At 46.7% G+C, this 19311-nt stretch overlaps 1 protein-coding gene across 1 annotated transcript in view; it reads right to left on the minus strand.

Annotated features, from left to right (window-relative positions):
* Positions 1-19311, minus strand: part of LOC119152173 (pro-neuregulin-2, membrane-bound isoform-like) — a 90493-nt gene that overhangs the window by 29171 nt on the left and 42011 nt on the right. Inside the window, exons 4-5 of the mRNA XM_037397055.1 lie at positions 18269-18334; positions 7115-7235 (exon numbers count right to left, since the gene is read on the minus strand). Coding sequence (XP_037252952.1) covers positions 7115-7235; positions 18269-18334 — 187 coding nt within the window. The remainder of the gene's footprint in view (positions 1-7114; positions 7236-18268; positions 18335-19311) is intronic.

A 19311-nucleotide genomic window follows, 5' to 3' on the forward strand; every position in this document is an offset into this window, starting at 1 on the left:
TGTCAAAGAAGCTTTGATGCCACGACAGCTACCATATAGCCCATCTTCAGATCTCTGCAGTCAGCCTAGCGTGGGTGGGGAGAAGAGCCTTCTAGGCAGAAGGCAGTAGATAACTGTCTTCTCTGTGTCTAGGACAACTCAAGCTTTTCATCTGTATTTACTAGTGAATCAGCACTTGGAAAAGTGACAGAAAAGAAGCCCTCATGAACATGAGCACTCTCTGGCACCTCCCAAACTAGCATACAAGCTGTCAAGACACATGCTCCGCTCTGGCATCCCCGAGTCCTGATTCCTCATAAATAAGGCTGCTGGCAGCAACAGTGACCAGGAGAACTCTGAAAGCATGCAGTGTTCATGGTTCTTTTTTTTTTTTTTTTCAGCTGTCTCATACTTCTAGGCTGGTGAAGGTGATTTGTTATTTATTACTACAGCTCCAGATACAATGTCTAGGAAGACATTTCCAGCATGCATAGCACACAAGTCTCCCAATCTGGACAGCAATAGAAAGCACCCCTTCTGCATGCAGAATCTGCTTCCTGTGGTAAGGGCTTCTGGGCAGCTCTTCTCCAGTGGCCAAGTGTATGGCCTGAGGGATACACCTGAACATTAAAGCTCACTAAGGTTGAGAGCCATGAGACAGTCTTCAATCATGGCATCCTTCTCCTGCACATTTGACCCTAGCCAAGAGGCTTTGACTGGCTATCCCAGCAAAACAGAGTCCCTCCTCCTTTTAAAAGCTCTTGCAGGGACCACATAGATGGTGAACTGTTTCTGCAAATATTACCTTTGGACTTCCCGGTCCACTCCCTGGTGTCATGGAGGCCCAACATGTCTCTCCTCAATAGCCAACAGAAGTGGACACAGCTGTGCCTGTATGAACAGTCTTGGGAAAGTACAAGACTGCACCAACCTCCTGCAGGCAGCACCTTGTCCCCTCTCTAGCCTGTGAGGAGGACCCCCTGATAGTGCCCTTGCTTAACTCCATCCCTTTCTGCCTAGCCAGGTGCATGAAAATGTTAAAATATTGGCACATCTGAAAATTTGCTGCTTGCAAATGCCATCAGTAAAACTGATCTGGAGGTTGTTTATTTTTTGTTCAGATTCTGTTGTTGCTAGAAAATGTCCAATTCTTTCAGTTTTGACCAATTCCTTAAGACTTTGTTTTTTACCCCATTTTGAAAACATCCACAAAGTTCTGCTCTTGGCTTCAGGATGAATTGCAGTTAAATATTTACATGGTAAAAAAAATGCAGTGAGATGATCAGCCAAATAAAGCATCTCAAAAAGTACAAACCAAAATGGTTTGGATGACCCATTTCTATGTTGTTTGCAGAGCACTTATTTACGAAAACTGAGAAACTTTGACCTTTTGCCCTGTATCAGGGCAGAGCAATAATCATTGTTTATTATTATTTGGTACTGTGAATTAATAACATAATTATCACAATGTTCCTGCTGGAAACAAAACTTTTTTTCCCCAGCTGTTGATCTAAATCTTGCAAGGGCTGGCACATTTCCTTTACTCCCCCAGATCTTAATTAAAGTATGCCAAATTTAGTAGCTCTCATAATGCAATCCATGTTACAGAAGAATGTGAACGAGCAGGTGCTTCAAAATAAGGAGAAGCTGTAGCAGAAGGACACAATGCACTGATATAAGCAAATGGAGAAATGTTTCAAGCATGTTGCTTATTTGTGAAAAGGGCTGAAAAAGAAGACAGTTCTGTCATTGTCCCCTGACCAGTCCCAGATGATCAGGCTCTGGAGAGCCACAAAATGCTGGACTCCACAAAATCACTGATGGGAAGAGAAGAAAGCAACCAGAATAAATGCAGAGGCTTTATCCAGAACAGCTAATCAAGGCATGTTTGCTGTATAGCAGAGCAGGGACACCCACTGTTAGGCTCAGTGAAGACAACAGTGCAGCTCCAACTGAGCTGTGGGAGCTTGGCAGAATCTGCAGTGTTGTCCTCACTGAGCCCCCCTATTGCAGGATCAGCTTCCACACTCTGATGGTGCTCAAGGGTCTGCTACAGTTACATGTGCATTAAAAAGGGCACATTGAATGGGATGCATAGAGGGCCACTTGAACCTGGAAAGGTACCTGATGCCATCACCCGAGATACAGTGTGCAAACCCCAATGAATGAGCCCTGGCTGCTTCAGGAGATTTGGAACAGGATGTGGAGATTTTCACCCCTAGTTCAAACTGTGGGCTCTTCATTTCCAAGGACGTTGCAACACCTTCCCGCAGAACTGCTCATATATTCATGGCAAAGTGACATCCCTGTGGCTGCGCAATGGGCAGCTTGTGCTGACCAGACCAGTGGAGTCACCAAGAAGGATGGCATAGCTCCTGACACCACAGGGGAGATAAGCAAGCTGTGGTCCAGGGAGGACCACAGCCGTACAAGATCACCTGATATTCATCCCTTTGAAAGGTACTCTGGAAAAGCACAGGAGAGCTGGCAACGTGGCTGACCCTCCAAAGTTATCTTTCCCCTTTCCTGGGAAAATCTGCAGGAAGCAAGACGCATGGAGGGGGTAAGCAAACAGGCTTATAGGAAGTGAACATGTCATCTTGTGAAAAGGTGACCTGCATACATCAACTAGTTCAAAAATTAACTGATTTTTTTTTGCTTTCTTTTGTTTTTTATTCTCTCCTTGACTTGCACTTTTTGTCTGAGGTCTTCCAGGCCTCTGACCTCACTTTCTCAACGCAATGCTGTCAGCCCAAACCCAGAGAGTCTGTTTATCTGTCAGCATTCGTAAATCCTTCAGCCCGACTCTTGCAAGCACAACTGGTCCAACATGACATGGGGGTGTTGCTCTACAAAGCTCTTTAAGTCTTCTGATACCACACAATTTAGGAAGATCCTAGGGTACCAGCCACTTCAATTGCATCAGCCACACAGAAGAGTCACAAAGCACATTTAAATGGGCAGAGAAGGACCATGCAGTGATGAGATTTTGCTTTGTTTCTTTGTTTGGCTGGGAAGACCCCAACTGTAGATAACATGTGCCAAGACCTAAGTGGGAAAAAGTGTATTTCTGCTGTGATACACACACTATCACAGCCCCGTGGGGCATGGCAACCAGCAATAAAAGATTAAAGCAGCCTCAAACTACTCTAAGTTGTTCTAAGAACCCAGTGGGCTCCAGGACTGAGGCAGACACAAGATCAGAGTCTGCTAGCCACCCCAAGCGATACAGTCAGCTGGATGCAACAAACCAGTCACCTCTCTTCCGTGTCTCAGGCCTTGAGCCTTGCTTGTGTGCATCCCTTCTGCAGGCACAGGAGTCTGCTCTACTCACACTCACCACTTCCCTACAGTTGTAGTGAGAAACCAGTCCAACTTGTAAGGCTTCTCTGAGCAAGGTGGTCTGGAGAAGGGTCAAGAAATTCTTCCTGTCAAAAGAGCATGGGGCTCTTTAATTTACTAGGGCTGTTGAGTCAATTCTGTATGTGTGTGGCTCATTCATTTCCTGGGTTTACACTGAAAATTTGCAGAATATCTGAGACAGATCACGCTTCTCCCATGTAATTTCCAGGTGGTCTGTTTGCAGAGTCAAAGTAACAGCACAGATTGTATCATGTTCAGGTTTCCTTTGGCACTAGCATGTGTAGAATTTACTTCAGATTAAGGACAAAATTATGCAAGCATACAATCCAAAAAGACACAAATTCTGACAGCTCCAAGTCCATTCTGGGCTCTTCCCTGGTGAAGAAAATGCATTGTCCAAGGTCTAGCTGAAGCACACTGAAAAGGGATGGAGGAGGTGGGTTTACAGGCAAACAGTCTGTTCCCCAGAATTTAAAAGACCAAGAGGAACACGTTTCCAGGAAGCCTGTTAAAAAATAATAAGAAAAAGCCAGCTGCCAATTCAGGCGATATAACAAATCATCTGTAACAAATGAGCCACTTCAGGAGAAGAAATAGTTTGAGAACCCAGCTGCTATTTTCACTCCAGAATGCCAGGGGTAACATCTACAGGAAGGATCTCCAGTGCTTGTGGACAGCTGCAAACAATGAAATCCACCCCAGAAAGCTGATTACAGGAGGGTGGCAGGTAGTGAACAAGAATATTCTAAAATTCTGTTTTCTGATAGCTTTCCAGTACAGAAAGGCTGGTAACATCATATGAGTGCTGGGGTTCTAGAAACTACTTAGCCTTCTGTGAAAGAGGACTGCAAGCTGGTACGTGGTGCCAGAAGACCCCCCAAGGCCCTGCTGACTCTAGTCAGAACAGCAAAATGGGAACAGCACATGGACACATATGTTGTTCCTGGCTCAAGATGCTCCAATGGCTCTTGTTTGATCTTCAAGGCATTTGAAGAGGTTGTGTGCAGAAGGACCTATCAACCTCCTCCATGCTCATGTCTCAGAGGCATGGTGTGGCTGGAGGACCACGACTGGCTCCCATGTTACAGAGTTGAGAAATGCAGGTCAAAGCCTTCATCTTTGCCTCCTCTAGTTTCTCCTCCAAATCTGTATTGTTGTATCTTTCACAAACCACAGCAGCGGATCTCCTTCTTGGTGCAACTAGGAACCTGTGAACCATTTCAGCATTTTGCTAGTTCGCAGGCAGACAAATGTGAAGTCCATTCATCCATCATTATCCTTCCTCAAGAATCATCCATGTTACTGGGAAAGCCATTTTATGGGAAATATTATGTTGAGTTCAAATGCTTCTCCGTTCCTCAATAACTATGGTCTTCTGGAGTCCAGAAACTCTAAAATTACACCACTTCAAAAGCCAGGATTTCTTATCTTCAGTCTATGATTTAATGATAAAAGCACTCAAGGAGAATGGACATCCAGATATCTCCTCAAGCAGTAAGATCAGAAATGACTGCACTGTCTGGAAGATACTTGGGTCCCCTGGGTTCCTGTTAACACAGATCTGACTTTTCTGGCAGATGAATCACGACAGTGCAGACCTTCAAAGTACCTCCTTTTAGGTCACACTTTGCTGTGCCCCGCTCCCTGCACCCCACACCCCCACACCCCTCCCCATCTTTAATTACAATCTGGTTTAGCCATTGGTATCTTGGGACTCATCAGAAAAGGAAATCAAGGCTTTCAAGTGATATGAAATAATCAGGTCTGTTCTGTACGGCACATAAAATCTTAATGGAATCCATCACTGAGCTTCACCTCCACTCATCAGCTATCATAACAGCCTGGTTTGAAGGTAGACTTTTTCTTCACTAGGCTGGAATTACTTGGGTTAAAACAATCTATCTGCTGAAGACACTTGCTAACTACGATGTGCATTGTTCATTAGGAAAAACAAGAGCCTTACCGTTACAGCTGCATGTGGCAGGAGTTCAGGTAACTCTTGTTGTAATTAGAAATTGATTCTATTTGAAAAGTCTTGATCTAGATTCGAGTTCTTTCCAAAAGAAACAGCCTTGAGATATATGCTTTTGACACCACCACAGTGCTCACAGATAGAGATACTGATTCATACACTTCTTCAGGCTTCAAGGGTTGAGCCCTCCCCAGCCTGGAAAGACTGGAAGTGCTGGAGCTTTTTGGGTCTGCAGCTGCACCAGAATAGTGTCTGTGACTTTGATTCATCATATGGGGCTTCCTCCGTGTTTCCTGTGGGGAACTTAGTGCCCCAGATGATGATGCCCCCACAAGATGAACTTCATGCCACCAAGAAGCCTACAACAGAGACAGCTACCCTAAAGCACGGACCTGTGGAGTACAAGGGCTGCTCTCACTTCATGCACATGGGAATGTAGAGGACCACAGTATTTGCTTTCTGTCCTACCCGGCTCTTTTCCTGTCTGAAGGGGCAAGCCTGGGAGAACTGGAAGATGTTGTTCATCCTATATCCTTCCCACCACAGCTGATCCTGCATTGGAAAGTAAGTGCACAGGAGCTCAGCAGAATGCATTTCCATGCGTTGTTTCCTACTGCTTCCTGACAAAACAAGGGAATACTGAGAGAAGGGAGGAGTTGTGTTAAGCGTCAGTCAGCTCACAACCCTTCCAGGAGGGGTGACAGTTCCGTTTGAAGGCGTCCTTCAAGGCCTGAGGAGCTGAGGTGTCTAGTGAGTATCACACCATGCAGTGGCAGTGGTAGTAGGTTGACATCCACAGATGTAAATACCTTGGGCTGTGCATCTCCACGGAGACGTCTCTAGGCCACACAGGGAGAAAATCAGCAGCTCTGGGCTTCTCCAAGCTGGACACAGTGATGCTTGGGTCCCCAGGTGAGCTCAGAAGCTGACCGCATCTGCTCAGCAAATGCACACCCAGGGTACCACCTCATGCTCACTCCACAGGAGCCTGGGGACTGGTACAGGTGTGCTTTAGGGAGCTATGTCTCCAGCACTGGCAACCAGACCACGCTTCCTGTTCGCAGCCCCCATTTGGCTGGAGGGTGAGCTGTGAGATGCTATTGGGCTTGCTGGCTGTGATAGGTTTGAACCAGAGGTGAAAAGGTCTCAGATCCCATTCCAGGTCCCTTGGACTACGCAGCCCCACTTTAAGCTCTCGAAGAAATTTCATTTTAAGAATAACTTAGTATGTCTCCCTGTGGAAACTTTCTGCAGGTTTTAACATTTGAAGGTGAGAAATAACGCACAGCCTGCCACAAAGTGGTGAACAGCTGTGTGCTAAACCTGCTTCTGAGCCCATGAGGTGCAGGCACTGAGGTAAGAGACAGGTCTCAGCAAAGGCCCCCTCCAGTCAGAGAGGAGGAAGATGGCCTTGCACTGGGAAAAGCTCCCCCTGCTTGCAGGGGGGGACATGTCAGCAGGAGATGCAGAGCTTTGACCTAGCTCAGGGAGAGCAAAAGGGACCCGACCTTCCCTGAAGCTGCAGAAGAGAAAGGGAAGAAAGGGAAACACCAGGACAAACATATTCATAGAGGAAGAGTCAGGAGAAGTGAACAGCAATATTTGCACAAAAAGGAAAATACAAACCCTCCTCCCCCACCCCAACCCCTTCGGTCTCCCTTTCTGAAACTGCAATTTTTCTGCTCAAACTGAAATTGCCAGGAGAATTTCAGAGCTACCCCTCCTCCAGCAGTTGCGCAGAGGTCTCCTCTCCCCCAGCCAAGTAATTTCCATATTGACACAAGAACTACACTCACTTACTTGCAAGACAGCTGATTAATCCCCTCGATGTAGTAGCATACCCCTCCATTGACACAGTAGGACTTGGCTGTTTCGTTGCATTTTCTAGCATGCCCGGACCAGGAGGAGAGAGTTGTGGTTACTGCAGAGGAAAAAAAAACAACACACACACACATACAAAGGATATATTGTTATTCCCTTTGTTGGGAAATTCTGTTTTCTTAGATGATTTTCAACTAGTTCATTTGCCAAAGTAAAAACCCCAGAGCTACAAACCTCAGCCTGTGCCTTTAGACCCACCTTCACCTTTCCAGGTCCTGGGGCTGCAACTTGACCTTTACTTTCCCAGCAAAAGTAGCTAAGTGAGTGAGGAGTTGAGGACGCGCCTTCCTCTAAGCAGCCAGCATGTCAGGACAAGGTCATATCTTTGACAAGCTGTAGGGGAAAGTGCCCCTTTCCCATCTCTCCTTTCCCTCCCTTACACATGCATGCAACCCTGCACTGGCAGGCAGGCAGGAGGTTAGGAAGAACACATGCTGCTGGGTCACACAGGCACAGCGGCATGGTGCTGAGGCCTGATTTGCATCATGATACTGGACCAAGATCCAGAGATACTGCAGGGGACATTTCATTGCTCCACAGCTCTGCAAGGAAATAACTTTTCAGAGCCAGAAGCAAGCGCCCTCATTGTCCCTGCAATAGGGGGACAGTGCAAACAAGAACAGCTCCATCTGCCCTGTCTCTGAGCATCTCTCTGCCATGCCCCAGCGGGGCTGCCTCAAGAGACCAAGCAGAAGTTCAGCAGAAGTCAGTCAGCCCTGGTCTGTGCCAAGAGGGAAGCAGCCAGCATGACTCAAGTTTCCTGGGATACAGATACTTTCCCAAATACAAATTTATTTCTGGAGAAAAGCTTTCCAGCCATGTAAGGTACAAACAAACCTGATGGTACTCTGCAGAATTTCATTGTAATTCCTGTCTCTGAATGATTCGGACAAACTTACAGCCCAAAATAGAGAGTCTCCATAGGCAAGACAAAGGCTTCTAGGAGCGGAAAAACCTTTTGTTAGAGCAACTGATATAGGTTACAAAAGCAGACGAGCTTCGGGGAATGCAGACCCATCTTCACATAACTGAAGTAAGAGCAGGGCACTCAAAAGCATCTGCTTTTTCCAACTGAATACTTCATCTCATTAAAGATAGTCCCCTTTCCTGGACCACCCACCTTGTTTATACCTTAATACAGTTACATCTCCAGGAATGGGGCTACTACTGACTTTCCAGCACCTTTTATGTTGTACCGGAGCTTTCTGAGGAGATACCCTCCTCCGTCCTGTTTTCCAAAGCATGAACAAACCTCATGGAAAGGTTAGTGACTTCAGACCAGTCGCTTAAGACCGAAAACCTCACTGACACAGGACTTGAGAAGGAAGGCTGGAGCCAGAGCCCCAGGCAGGAGCTAGTCAGAACCTCAGGAGAAGCAGTGAGGCATACCAGAGCCTGCCCCAGAGGGAGCCAGGGCTGCTCTCCACTCCTCGGGCAGCCCCCATCCCCATCCCGCCACCACAGCAGGCTCACAGGCTGCTGTGCATGCCTGCCCTGCTGCCCCTGGTGCCCTCTGCTCTCACGCTCCGGCTCCAGCCCATGCCTGCTGGGCACATCTGGACTCTTGCAGGTGAAGGTGGGCTCCCAGCATCCTGTGAAGCCTCTCACATCTGGGTGATGCTTGGCACATGAGCAGCCAAACCAGTTTGTTCTAGCTCTCCTGCTTTTAGGACTACCTCCGATTGCATGGGGTCTGTGCCTCTCTGTGCACAGCAGGAACAGCCCTGGCTGTTACCTGCACACAGCTCAAGGCAGAGCCAAGCTTACTGTTCATTTCGCTCCAACCAATGCACTGTCCAGTCCCATTGTCTTCTGTTCACACAGGGAAGTCAGTGCCTCCTGCTGCCCAACAGAGCCAGGGTTCTACACAAGAGGAGCTATTTCTATGCTTTGCCTTGAATAACCATTGCCTCTGGTGTTGTCTTTTCACAGCTGTCCAGGGCAGAGCAAGTTGTCCCAAAGTGCTCTGCAAACCAGACATGGCAAATACTTCAGCAAAGACTGAAAATGTGCATGGCCCTGGGACAGTAAATAGCTGCTCCCTTCCTAGGGTACCTAACGCCAGCCAGCTGGGAGCCAAATGTGCAGAGCAGTGTACACATACTAGAGTGTATGCCAGGTTATTTAGCACAGACGATGATTTGACCAAGCCACCAAAGAAGTCCTTGCAAAAAACCCCCTCAAATATGAAAATTTCCAAACTTCTTTAGTGAAATTCAGCACTCCCTTCCGGTTAAGATTAATGGGAACTAGAAGCCAAAACCATCATAATGGCTTCATAACAGCTCTGTATAATTTCTACCTTTACGAGACAGTAGGACATTTCTCCTAAGGCAAATGGACAGCAGTGGGCTCAGGACAGAGGAGCTCTAACTGTGTGTGGTAGCACTGGGAATTTCTTTGCAAGGCCTCTCCCTTAGCTACTGCTTGATCCAGCCACTTTACACCAAGTCTTAACAACAAATACCATTTTCAAAATGAGCATGAAAATAAAACCTAGCCTGGCAGCACACAGCTGTGTCCCAAAAGGCAGTGGGAGCCAGGCTGCGTGCGGGCTGCGCTGTGCATGGGCACGAGAGGCTGCAGGCTGTGCCGCTGCTGGGCCAGGAGCTGCCTGCTCTGCTGCAGCAACCCCAGCACTGGCTGGGCCACTCTTGTGGAGGCAGAAGCAGCAGCAGAGCAAGCAAGGGCCTGCCAGTGGAGTGTGAAAATTACAGGGGAGCCAGTACACCGAAGACAGCCACTGTCCCCAAGTGCTGCCTAGGCAGCACACAGCACGGGTGCTGCTGAAAGCTGCTCGCAGGGCAGCCTGTGGTTTGCAGTGCTTGCAGTCTTTGACTGAAGGACTTTAAAACTGCACAATGACCCGGTCTCTGTTGAAGCTGCAAGCATTCCTACAGATCAGGGAGCACTGAAACTTCATGAATGAAAGCACCAGTACAAATTGAAAGGCACAATGGATGAAGAACAAGCACAGCCTGCAGGAAGCCATCACCCCTTCAACCATCAAATGTACCAGCTGCTAGCAAGCAAAACAAGCCATGTATCCAAGTCTCACATCATAAATCCTACAGGAAATGATTCTGGGGGGAGCCTTCCCACAGTAAGGGAGTAGCAGAGAGGGAGAAATAAAAACAAAGCCCAGAAAGCTCCCCATAGAAAACAACTCAGACAAAGAGGTACACTTTCCACCAGAACAGGTGGACAGGAAGATGCGGTGCTGTGTGATGTTTGGATACCAGAGTGCATTACAGCATCGACCAGTTGAAGATTGCATGGGATTTTCATCCCATACAAAAAATTTTGCTTCTTTTAAACAAATAAAAAATCACTGACACAAATGAGGCTTGGGACATGTGTGTTGTGCACTTCTAGAAAGAGATCTGTTAACGGTGTTATGCCTGTCAGAAAAATACATGATCAGTTCTTCCAGAAGCACCTTGTTAATGTAATTATCTTTTAAATCCTGTTTTCTGCACGTGCCATGCCTTTTCTCCCAAAGAAGCACAAAGTATTTTAAAACTGAACCACAGAAACATATTACTATGGTTCATTTGTCAGCAGCAGAGATGTAGCAAAGGCTACAAAAAGAGGCAGTCAGCCCAGTTCCCAATTGAAAAGAGTGCCATCAAATACAGGCCATTATGAGAGTATAAACAGCTGTACTGGTCAAACCGAAGCCCTGTCTTCTCTCTGACAGTGGCCAACAGGCAATGCTGGAGGAAGATCAGCACACTCATGCATTGATAATTTTCTTCTGGCCACCTAGGATGAGCAGCTCAGAGGTTAGCCACAGTGCCTTTACATTGAATGGCCTTTGATGGATTTCTCTTCCACGGATGTGTCTAGTTGCTGCTTGAACAAATCTAATCTTGCAGCATCCAGAATATATGTGACAAGGGTTCCAGTGTTTGCACACAGTGTGCAAAGATGCATCTCCATTTACTTCTTTTAAACCTGCCCCTTCCTGGCTCTTGTATTAGAAAAAATAGTTAGCATGCCCACTGATTTCCCCTTGTGCTACCTGTGGCTTTACAGGTACAGCTAGCACCTCCTCCCCTAGCTGGAAAGCAATGATCTCTTTAGTAGCTTCTTACACAGGGACTGACCTGGCCACAATCCTTTTTTGTGCGATCTCTGGTTCTGTTTTTCCCTTTGGAGCTGGCAAGACCATTCTACACCCATGATATTTACATCACCCTGGTTTGTTCTCTGTTCCATTCATTGTAATTTGCAATGTTCATTTTGAATTTTGATATACTGAATAAAGATCTTTATCTATTATAATCCTGGACTCTCATGCCTGCATGGTAATGGGGAGTCCAGAGCCTCCCAAGGTGCCTGATTGCTCTGGGAAGTTGCTGCAGCTGGGACATCATGTTCATGAGGGCAGCAGCTGCAACTAGTTTGGGAGCAAGGATGGAGAGACCTGCCAAGTCAGAGAGCAGCTCTGCTGGGAGGACAGAGGGAAGTGAAAAGTCTCACTTAGAAAGTGTTAATTGTGCCTGCATTCAAATGTGGCTGCCTATCACAGGCAAGCACCTTGAAGCGTGAGGCTAAGGGAGATATCAGTGGGTTTCCACCACACTAGCAGGGTAATTCCCAGATTCAAAAGTGACTTCATTCAGTTACTTCATGTTTAGCTGTGTTCGCTCATCAGCCTCAGCCACTGGAAATATCTTAACAAATATCTACCTGGTCCTGTGTCATCTGCAGTTCGATGAATGATGCTGGTAAAGTGAGCCTCACACACAGGTTATCTGCAGACATGCATATTCATTCATCACCACTCGAACCACCAGTTCAGTGTGCCTGGTGATTCAGAAATTACTTCCCACAGCTATTTTACCTTAACTGCCCCAGGGTACCAGGCAGATTTTACTCCCTGTTGGCTGGTGTGGTAGAACAAATCCTTCTTACAGCCTCCAATACAACTCCATCTCTCCCAAATTACTTGGAAAGTTGTAAAATTATTGAGATAAATGGAGATCTGAATAAGTAAGGGAGCAGGTTTTGGCACTAGCTGCAATCTGCATGGAAAGAAACTCACATGATGGCAGTGGGAGATGATGGGGGGAGCTTGTGCAGTAACATCAGTCATGTACAACTGCCTCTCCAAGTACTTCAGTGAATTAAGGGCAGGAAACAGGGAGTGTGCATGGGCAAACTACAGAAAAGAAATGGGGAAATCAGAGCAGTGGGAATAAGCAAGGTGTCCCTGAGACAGGGGCCACTGCAAACGCACAGGCAAGCTGGCTACAAAGCTCTTGCAAGGTGGCTGCAGGCCTGACGCAGCTCACCCATCAGCATGTCAGGCCTCCAGCTGGTCTCAGCCCCAGAGCTGAGCACAAAGCAGAAGGGAATAAGGAGGTGAAGATGGGAAGAAGAGAGCTGCCTTTTGATGGATGTGACTGCGAATGATCTGAAGCCACATCTTATCGTTGCTGTCCCAGTCAGTGAGAACAGTGCAGCATAAACACAGGGGAGACCCTGAGCACCGTAGTCATTCAAAGAGTCTATTTTCCACCACATGCCTAGGTTATCTGGGACTAACATCAGTGATAGGGCCACAGCAAGGAGAGCCATGGGCACTGACATTGTCATGTGGACTTTCCTTCACACAATGTATCTATGCAGAAAGGCCATTAATGATTGTGCAGGGATTCTTACACAATTCCTACCATGCACGTCATTTAACCTTTGCAGAGAGCTTACCAGTTTGTTCTCAGAAATCGGGTGAAATACTCCCACTGCAAAGAGTTAATTAATGCAGCTTGGACTATAAATTATAATAAATTTTTCACAAACTACAGCTACTGTTGAGAGAAGCAGGGAGACAAGTGATAGTTTTGCTGCTCTTTTTTTTTAAAAAAAAACAACTGACTGGTGGGTTCATAGAGTACAGACACTTTACTCTCTCAATATTTAGACATTCAGTTAGACAGATGAACTCAGCTGGTTGGAGAGTGTATATAAATTGACTGCTCTGTATATGCCTCATGTACTTACAGATAAACCACAGAATTGCTGAGGTTCTTCTCAACCGAGTTCATCCAACTGCTTTTCAGAAGAACATGGATGAGAAGGTGTCTGGCTCAGCTATTCCTCAGCTGTAGCACTGTAATCCTGGCACAAGCCACACTAAATCCATGAGTTACACTGATGAATACACTGAGGGACTGTTGATCCTAACCATTCCCTCTGTGACAGATTTCTGTATGTCTGGTATGACACTCTCTTCTCTTAATAAACCTGAACAGAGGCTGAATGCTCACTGCTGCTTTCTGTACATAAAATCAGAAGGGCCTGTGCAGACTGGGGCTTGCCTAGCAACAGACGGGGACACTGGACCTCATAAAAATTCTGCTCCTTTGTGCTTATTCATTTGGAAATGACCCAGTATTTACCCCTGCATTTTACTGAAACAGATCCTGCTGGAATTGCGTTCCCAGTTCCTGAGAGGATCATGAGGATCAATAGTTGCAGACTAGAAGTTCATCCCAAAATATAAATGCCAGACTGCAGGGGCACTCATCTCAGAGCATCAGACACTGCTGATCAGAACAACAAACGCAGCACTCCCCGTGTCTCCCATCTGCACTGTTCAAGCGTTTCACTGAGGAGCAAGTGTAAAGGTTTCTGAGCTCCAAGGGACTGCCTGTTTCCATAGGACAGGTAGCTTTTGCAGAGGCAAAGTCCTGTATTACTATAAACCTTCTGTTGCTCCTCCAGGCTGATCTCTCCAGCCTTATGAAGGACTCTTTCCTATGATTTTCTCTACCACAAGGGTCCCAGAATGCACATTAGCACTGCAGCATTTTATTTTCCCAAATCCCCATCATCAATTGTAATAGCAGCAACATGATACTTCAATGAAGGGATCTGTTCAACAAACCTAAAAAGCCTTTTGCAGGGCCAGTGCCAGCATGAATGCTTTGCAGGACAGCTGAAGCCCAAGAAGTGAAGCAACATGCCAGGATCACGTGGTGGAGTCTGACAGAGCAGATCTGTTACGCAGCCTCCTGCTCTGAACGCTGGGCTTACAGCCTCAGTTCTTCCAGGGGTGATGAGTTTCCATCCCATGCTTCGCTCCATATGCCCATCTTTACCTTTAGAGTCACAACGGCCTGTCTCTGCTTCGCGTCTGGAGTGCTAGATGCTATGGCTACTTAAAAAATACACAGCATGCAAAATAAGCAGGGACTTGAGAGCAGGCATGACGCAGCTCTCTGCAGACTGACAGCCAGATCTCCAAAACATACACTGCAAGGTACCATGCCTGCGTGCATGCGGGCTCCGCTCAATTATTAACCACACCTCCAGCTGTGGGTTTTAAATTATTTGAGCAAAGACCACGCCAGGACTTATTTTTAGTCTAATATTGAAAACTGGTCTGTCCGCGTGGGCCTTGGTGGACTAACTTCTGTCTGTTACACCCGGGCTCTGGGCTGGCTGGACACCCTTCAACTCCAAAGCAACAGCACCACGCTCACGTCTGTAGCATTGCTGGCTTGAAGAGAGTACAGTGCCTTCAGACTGGAGTGACCAGACACTGAGCAGCAAATTAACGTGCAGGTCTGCCATGGTCACCCAGTAAAAGCCATGCCAGACTGGACTGGAGACAAGATCTGGGGGAATTGGCTGAACCTGAATTACATGGCACATCTTACTATGGTACATGCTGAAGCTTCGATTCAACTAGATGTGACTAGATGTGAATTTACCACATCACAGTAAAGACATCAGTGAGCCACCGTAATCATGCAAGTCCACCAGGCCTATCTCACCACAGGGAGAGCAAGCAAGGAAAACATTTCTGACACCCAGCCACGCTAAGCATCGGGGAAGGTATTACATGGGAGAGGGAGAGCCTTAACAAGTCTAAACCAATAAGTCTACAAACTTAGTCCAATGGCATCACCATGACAACAGCTATGAAATCTGTGGACTCAAACTGGTTTGGAAACTTAGACTTCATCACAGAAAGAAGGGCTGTTTCACCTACCCTCTCACAGGAATCTCTAAAGGGACTTCAGGCAGGGCTTGTGATCCGCAGCAGTTGAAATAAAGGTCCCAAAAAGTCAATCCAGAGGGCCCAGCTTTCATTCAGGTGTCTCACATTATCCCCCAATCCTCATGTTCTCAGCACAACTCAGCACCACCTCTTCTGCTCTTTCTCCCTCTTTCATCTTCTCACCTGATCCCAAACCCCTCTGTTGCACAACACCACAGAGTGCGGTGGCCCTGGCAGCACTGCCAGCCTGCATGGGCTGGGAAGGTGACAGCACTCAACCGGATCAGCCAGGCGACGATCCTGACAACGGGCGTAGCAGAGTCCGGCTGAGCAGCTGCAATGATCCGCATGTTGGCTTAGAGCATCTGCCCATCACTGGTGGATCCTCTTGTATCCTGACAGCATCCAAACACACCTCCTCCACCCAGCCTGTATTCTCTTTCTACCCTTAGGACTTCACCTGTTTGTTGAAGTCCAGGAAATAAACTTGAGGAGAACTCAACAGCAGAGAACAAGCAAAAGGGATTACCTGACTTTTTTGGTGATTTCAAACATTATCTTACTTTTTAAAAATGAAACTTTGATAAGACTTTAGTATCTTTGTTCTGCATAAACCTTCCATCTCAGAACGCTCTACAGATTGCTGTGAACCTTCTTCCATTTTTGCCTCTATCAAAATGTTTCTAAACTTTGCCACTGATTCCTATTCTGTTTACCAGGCAGGTGTGTGAAGAAGGCAGGGGTGACGGAATGTCGCAGGATCTGCTAGTAGCTGCACTCAGAGGTGGTAAGAAAGGCTCTAACAGTGCTCCAAGGGGGAAATATGTGATATCCCACTCCTTTTCCCAAGGCAGGGGTAGAAAGGAAGGCCAGACATCCAGGAAGGAACTGGGACCTTCAGGAAAAACACAAGTTAAAAACGTATACACCAGGAGCAACAGGGCTTCAGGAGGTGAGGCACGTGGGGCTACACAGAGTGATGGGGTTTCATCCCCTTGCCCATAGGGACTGTCTGGGCCATGGGGAGAACACAGTGAGCTTCTGGAGGTGCAGGGTCTAAGAGCCTTGCCCAGCCTGCCTGGTAAGATGCCTGCCTCACACCACAGGCCAAACAGGAGCAACCAAGCTGCCTGTGCCTGGCAGCCTCTCCTTTCCCAGGGAACTGCAGCTACCCCTGAGTGTGCATGGTGCTTTCTCAACATGGTGTCTAAAATCCAGCAGATCATTTACAACCTTTCAGTGAAACAATGAGAGGTGGGACTACCTACAGGTGCCAGAGAAGCTCTTGAATACTGGCATTTAAAAGAAATGCAAGAATTTTACAAAAATGAGATACTTGTCAGCTTTCCAGATCATCACACCTCACATCTTCATTACCTCCCCATATGTTATACACATGTGTAATTCTACGATAGATCATCAGTAACTGTAAAAATCAGAGGGACTATGTGTAATTTAGATAAAAATTGAGAGACATCATAAAAAAGGAATGTGAAGGAAGAAAGTCAATTACAACTTTAACTCTGGAGACTCCACCATCTCTTAAGACAAAAACAGTCAAGGATGATGTTCCCACAGAGGAAAGAAATTTTTCAAAAGGAGAAACTCCTGTGCAAGGCACACAGCATCTTGCCAGTTTCCTTTCTACTGAAATTTGGCTTTCAGTAAAAATAGCATATATCTAATGCAATGCAAATAAGTAGCATGGATCTATGCTAATGAGCACAAAGGAAAAATCCTGGGGAAGGATGGTATGGTCATTGCATTAATGGTGCTGCCTCTCAGCTTGATGTCTCCAGTGCAGTGGAAGGCTAAGCACAACACCAGAGCAAATTTTGAGTGCAGTTTTCTAATCAGAAATGCTTTTAAAGGATACCTGGCCATTCCCTGCTGTGGCTGCAATCGGATTTCCTTTAAAATCACAAAAGATTGAGCTTTCCGAGGACGAAACATCTCCATAAAATCTGCAAAGTAGAATTGCCGACAGAGAAGCACAGCCAGCTGCATTGTTGGTTCTGGGCAGGAGCAGCTGGAATGGAAATAGAGCACGGATCTCAAAATAACTGCCCAGCCCGCAGCTCCCCAGGCTCCCGCTCCCGTGGAGGGGATGCTGGTGGGCTGTCCAGCGTGCTGACACCACCAGGGTGGCACACTGGCCCCAGGGTGGGGGGTCTCCCACACAGAAATAATGCCTTCCACCAGAAAACGGTGAAGCAGCGGCCAGGCACCTGGCTTCTAGATGTTCACTCGTGCACATGCTTGGATTTTTATTTTTGTGTGTCTATTTTCTATTGTATTTGCGAACACTGAATACAAGGGGATGCTGAAAAGCACATTTACCACATTAAATCAAATTAAACATTTTTGGAAGTCTGTTCTTGCTTTCTGGAGATTCAAGGAAAAACGTCATGGCATGGCACAGATGTCTTTTCTGCAGTTTTTGTATGACATGCTCAGAAGACCCATGTCTTCATTCTTGTATTTCCTATAGCCTCTTCTGGGTTTCTTTCTCCCATACCCTCAAAAAAAGCGCAAGCTCAAACCCAAAAACAAACCAAGGAAAAAACCCACTAAATCAAAGGCTGTAACAAGCTCAGCCAGCAGCTAAGTACCTCTTCCCAATTCTCCTTGCCATCCCATGGAGGGGTGGGGACCGTGGGGATGGGGGGCGGCTGTGCACTGCAGGGAGTGAGCCAGAAGATGCATGGTCCTTAGTTGCTGGCTGGGGTTAAACCATGACAAAGTCTAACAAGCATCAATAAATCCATGTATTGAAAAAGCTGGGAATGCTTAAAATCCAGCTGCAATTTTAAGTAGTATGTTCTTCAAGTTACCATTGCATTAGCAACCTCTCCCTCTCCAAGATAGACACCAGCAATATAAATCATACTTCTTGAAAGATCTAGGGAAAGATCAGTGGCTTTGGGAGAAATCAAAGAGAAGTAGTGATTAAAGAAGATTCCAGGAGGCAATAAAGCAGTTATGCAAAATGTCTCATAAACCCAAAACAAATAAGGGGAAGGAAGCTATATGGGGGAGCAAGGGAGAAAGGTACTTACACTCTTCTTCCATAACAACTATTTTAGTTTCTGAGGCTGGTAAGACTTGTGGTGCTTTCGTTGTTCCTGGGGAAATTAAGGTAAGAAAGTAGTGAACAAAATATCTATTTTGAGCAGAGAAGAGTGGGCTTAGCTACTGCAGGGAGGAGGACAAGAGCAGGTGCTGCTGGGTGGTGCAGGCTGGGGGGGCTGTCAACGTGTTAGTACTGGTTAGGGTACACTCAGATGGGTGACTGGGTAACAGGCAGAAAAAATGGAGCCCTTCCAGGGGACGGCACAAGGCACACCGGTCCCCTCACTGGAGGACCTCATGCCATTAGGTTCTCTGTCATGACAGAAAGGCAGAAATGGTTCAGGATTCACCCAGCAGGTGATGAGTGAAACTGTGGGAGGTTTTCTTAGCCCTGACAGCCACGAGAGTGCAAAGACGGGATCACAGAACATGACAGTGAGAAAAATATGGAATTTAAGAAAAGGTGAGATCATCTGAAAAGCCTCCATCCCACAAGTATGTGCAGCTCTGCAGCACAAAGTAATGCTCGTATAAGAGATGGAGGAATGTGAAACAGATGAAGGCCATGGCCCAAGGCAATACAGGAGCCAAGCACATGGAGAGATTTCCTCTTTATGAACCAGGATACTGGGAAAGCCCACAGTCACCAGCTGTACTCAAGCCCACTTGTGGCAACAGCGCCTTCTGGATCAAATTCCCTCACCACCCTCCAGATGCACAAAGGAGAAAGCACCAGGATCCTACGCTGTGCGTGCAGCACCCTGTCAGAGGTAAGGGGTGAGACCACCATGAAAAGGTACAAGCAGAAAGAATTTTTCCTGCAGTGTTTAGCAAAGGGGAGGGGGTCAGTGGAGGAGGTGTCTAGAAATTTTCTGAGGAAAAAATGAGTCTGAAACAGTCACATCTCAGCTGTGCCCTCATGCCCACGTGATACCAACATTAGACTACTCAGTAAAGAGAACTGGGAAATGGGACATTTTTCTAAGAAAGCATCTAATTTACCTCAAAGTAACAAAAATAAAAAATAGCA

The sequence above is a fragment of the Falco rusticolus genome, chromosome 8, assembly GCF_015220075.1.
Source record: "Falco rusticolus isolate bFalRus1 chromosome 8, bFalRus1.pri, whole genome shotgun sequence".
In the NCBI taxonomy this organism is placed as follows: Eukaryota; Metazoa; Chordata; class Aves; order Falconiformes; family Falconidae; genus Falco; species Falco rusticolus.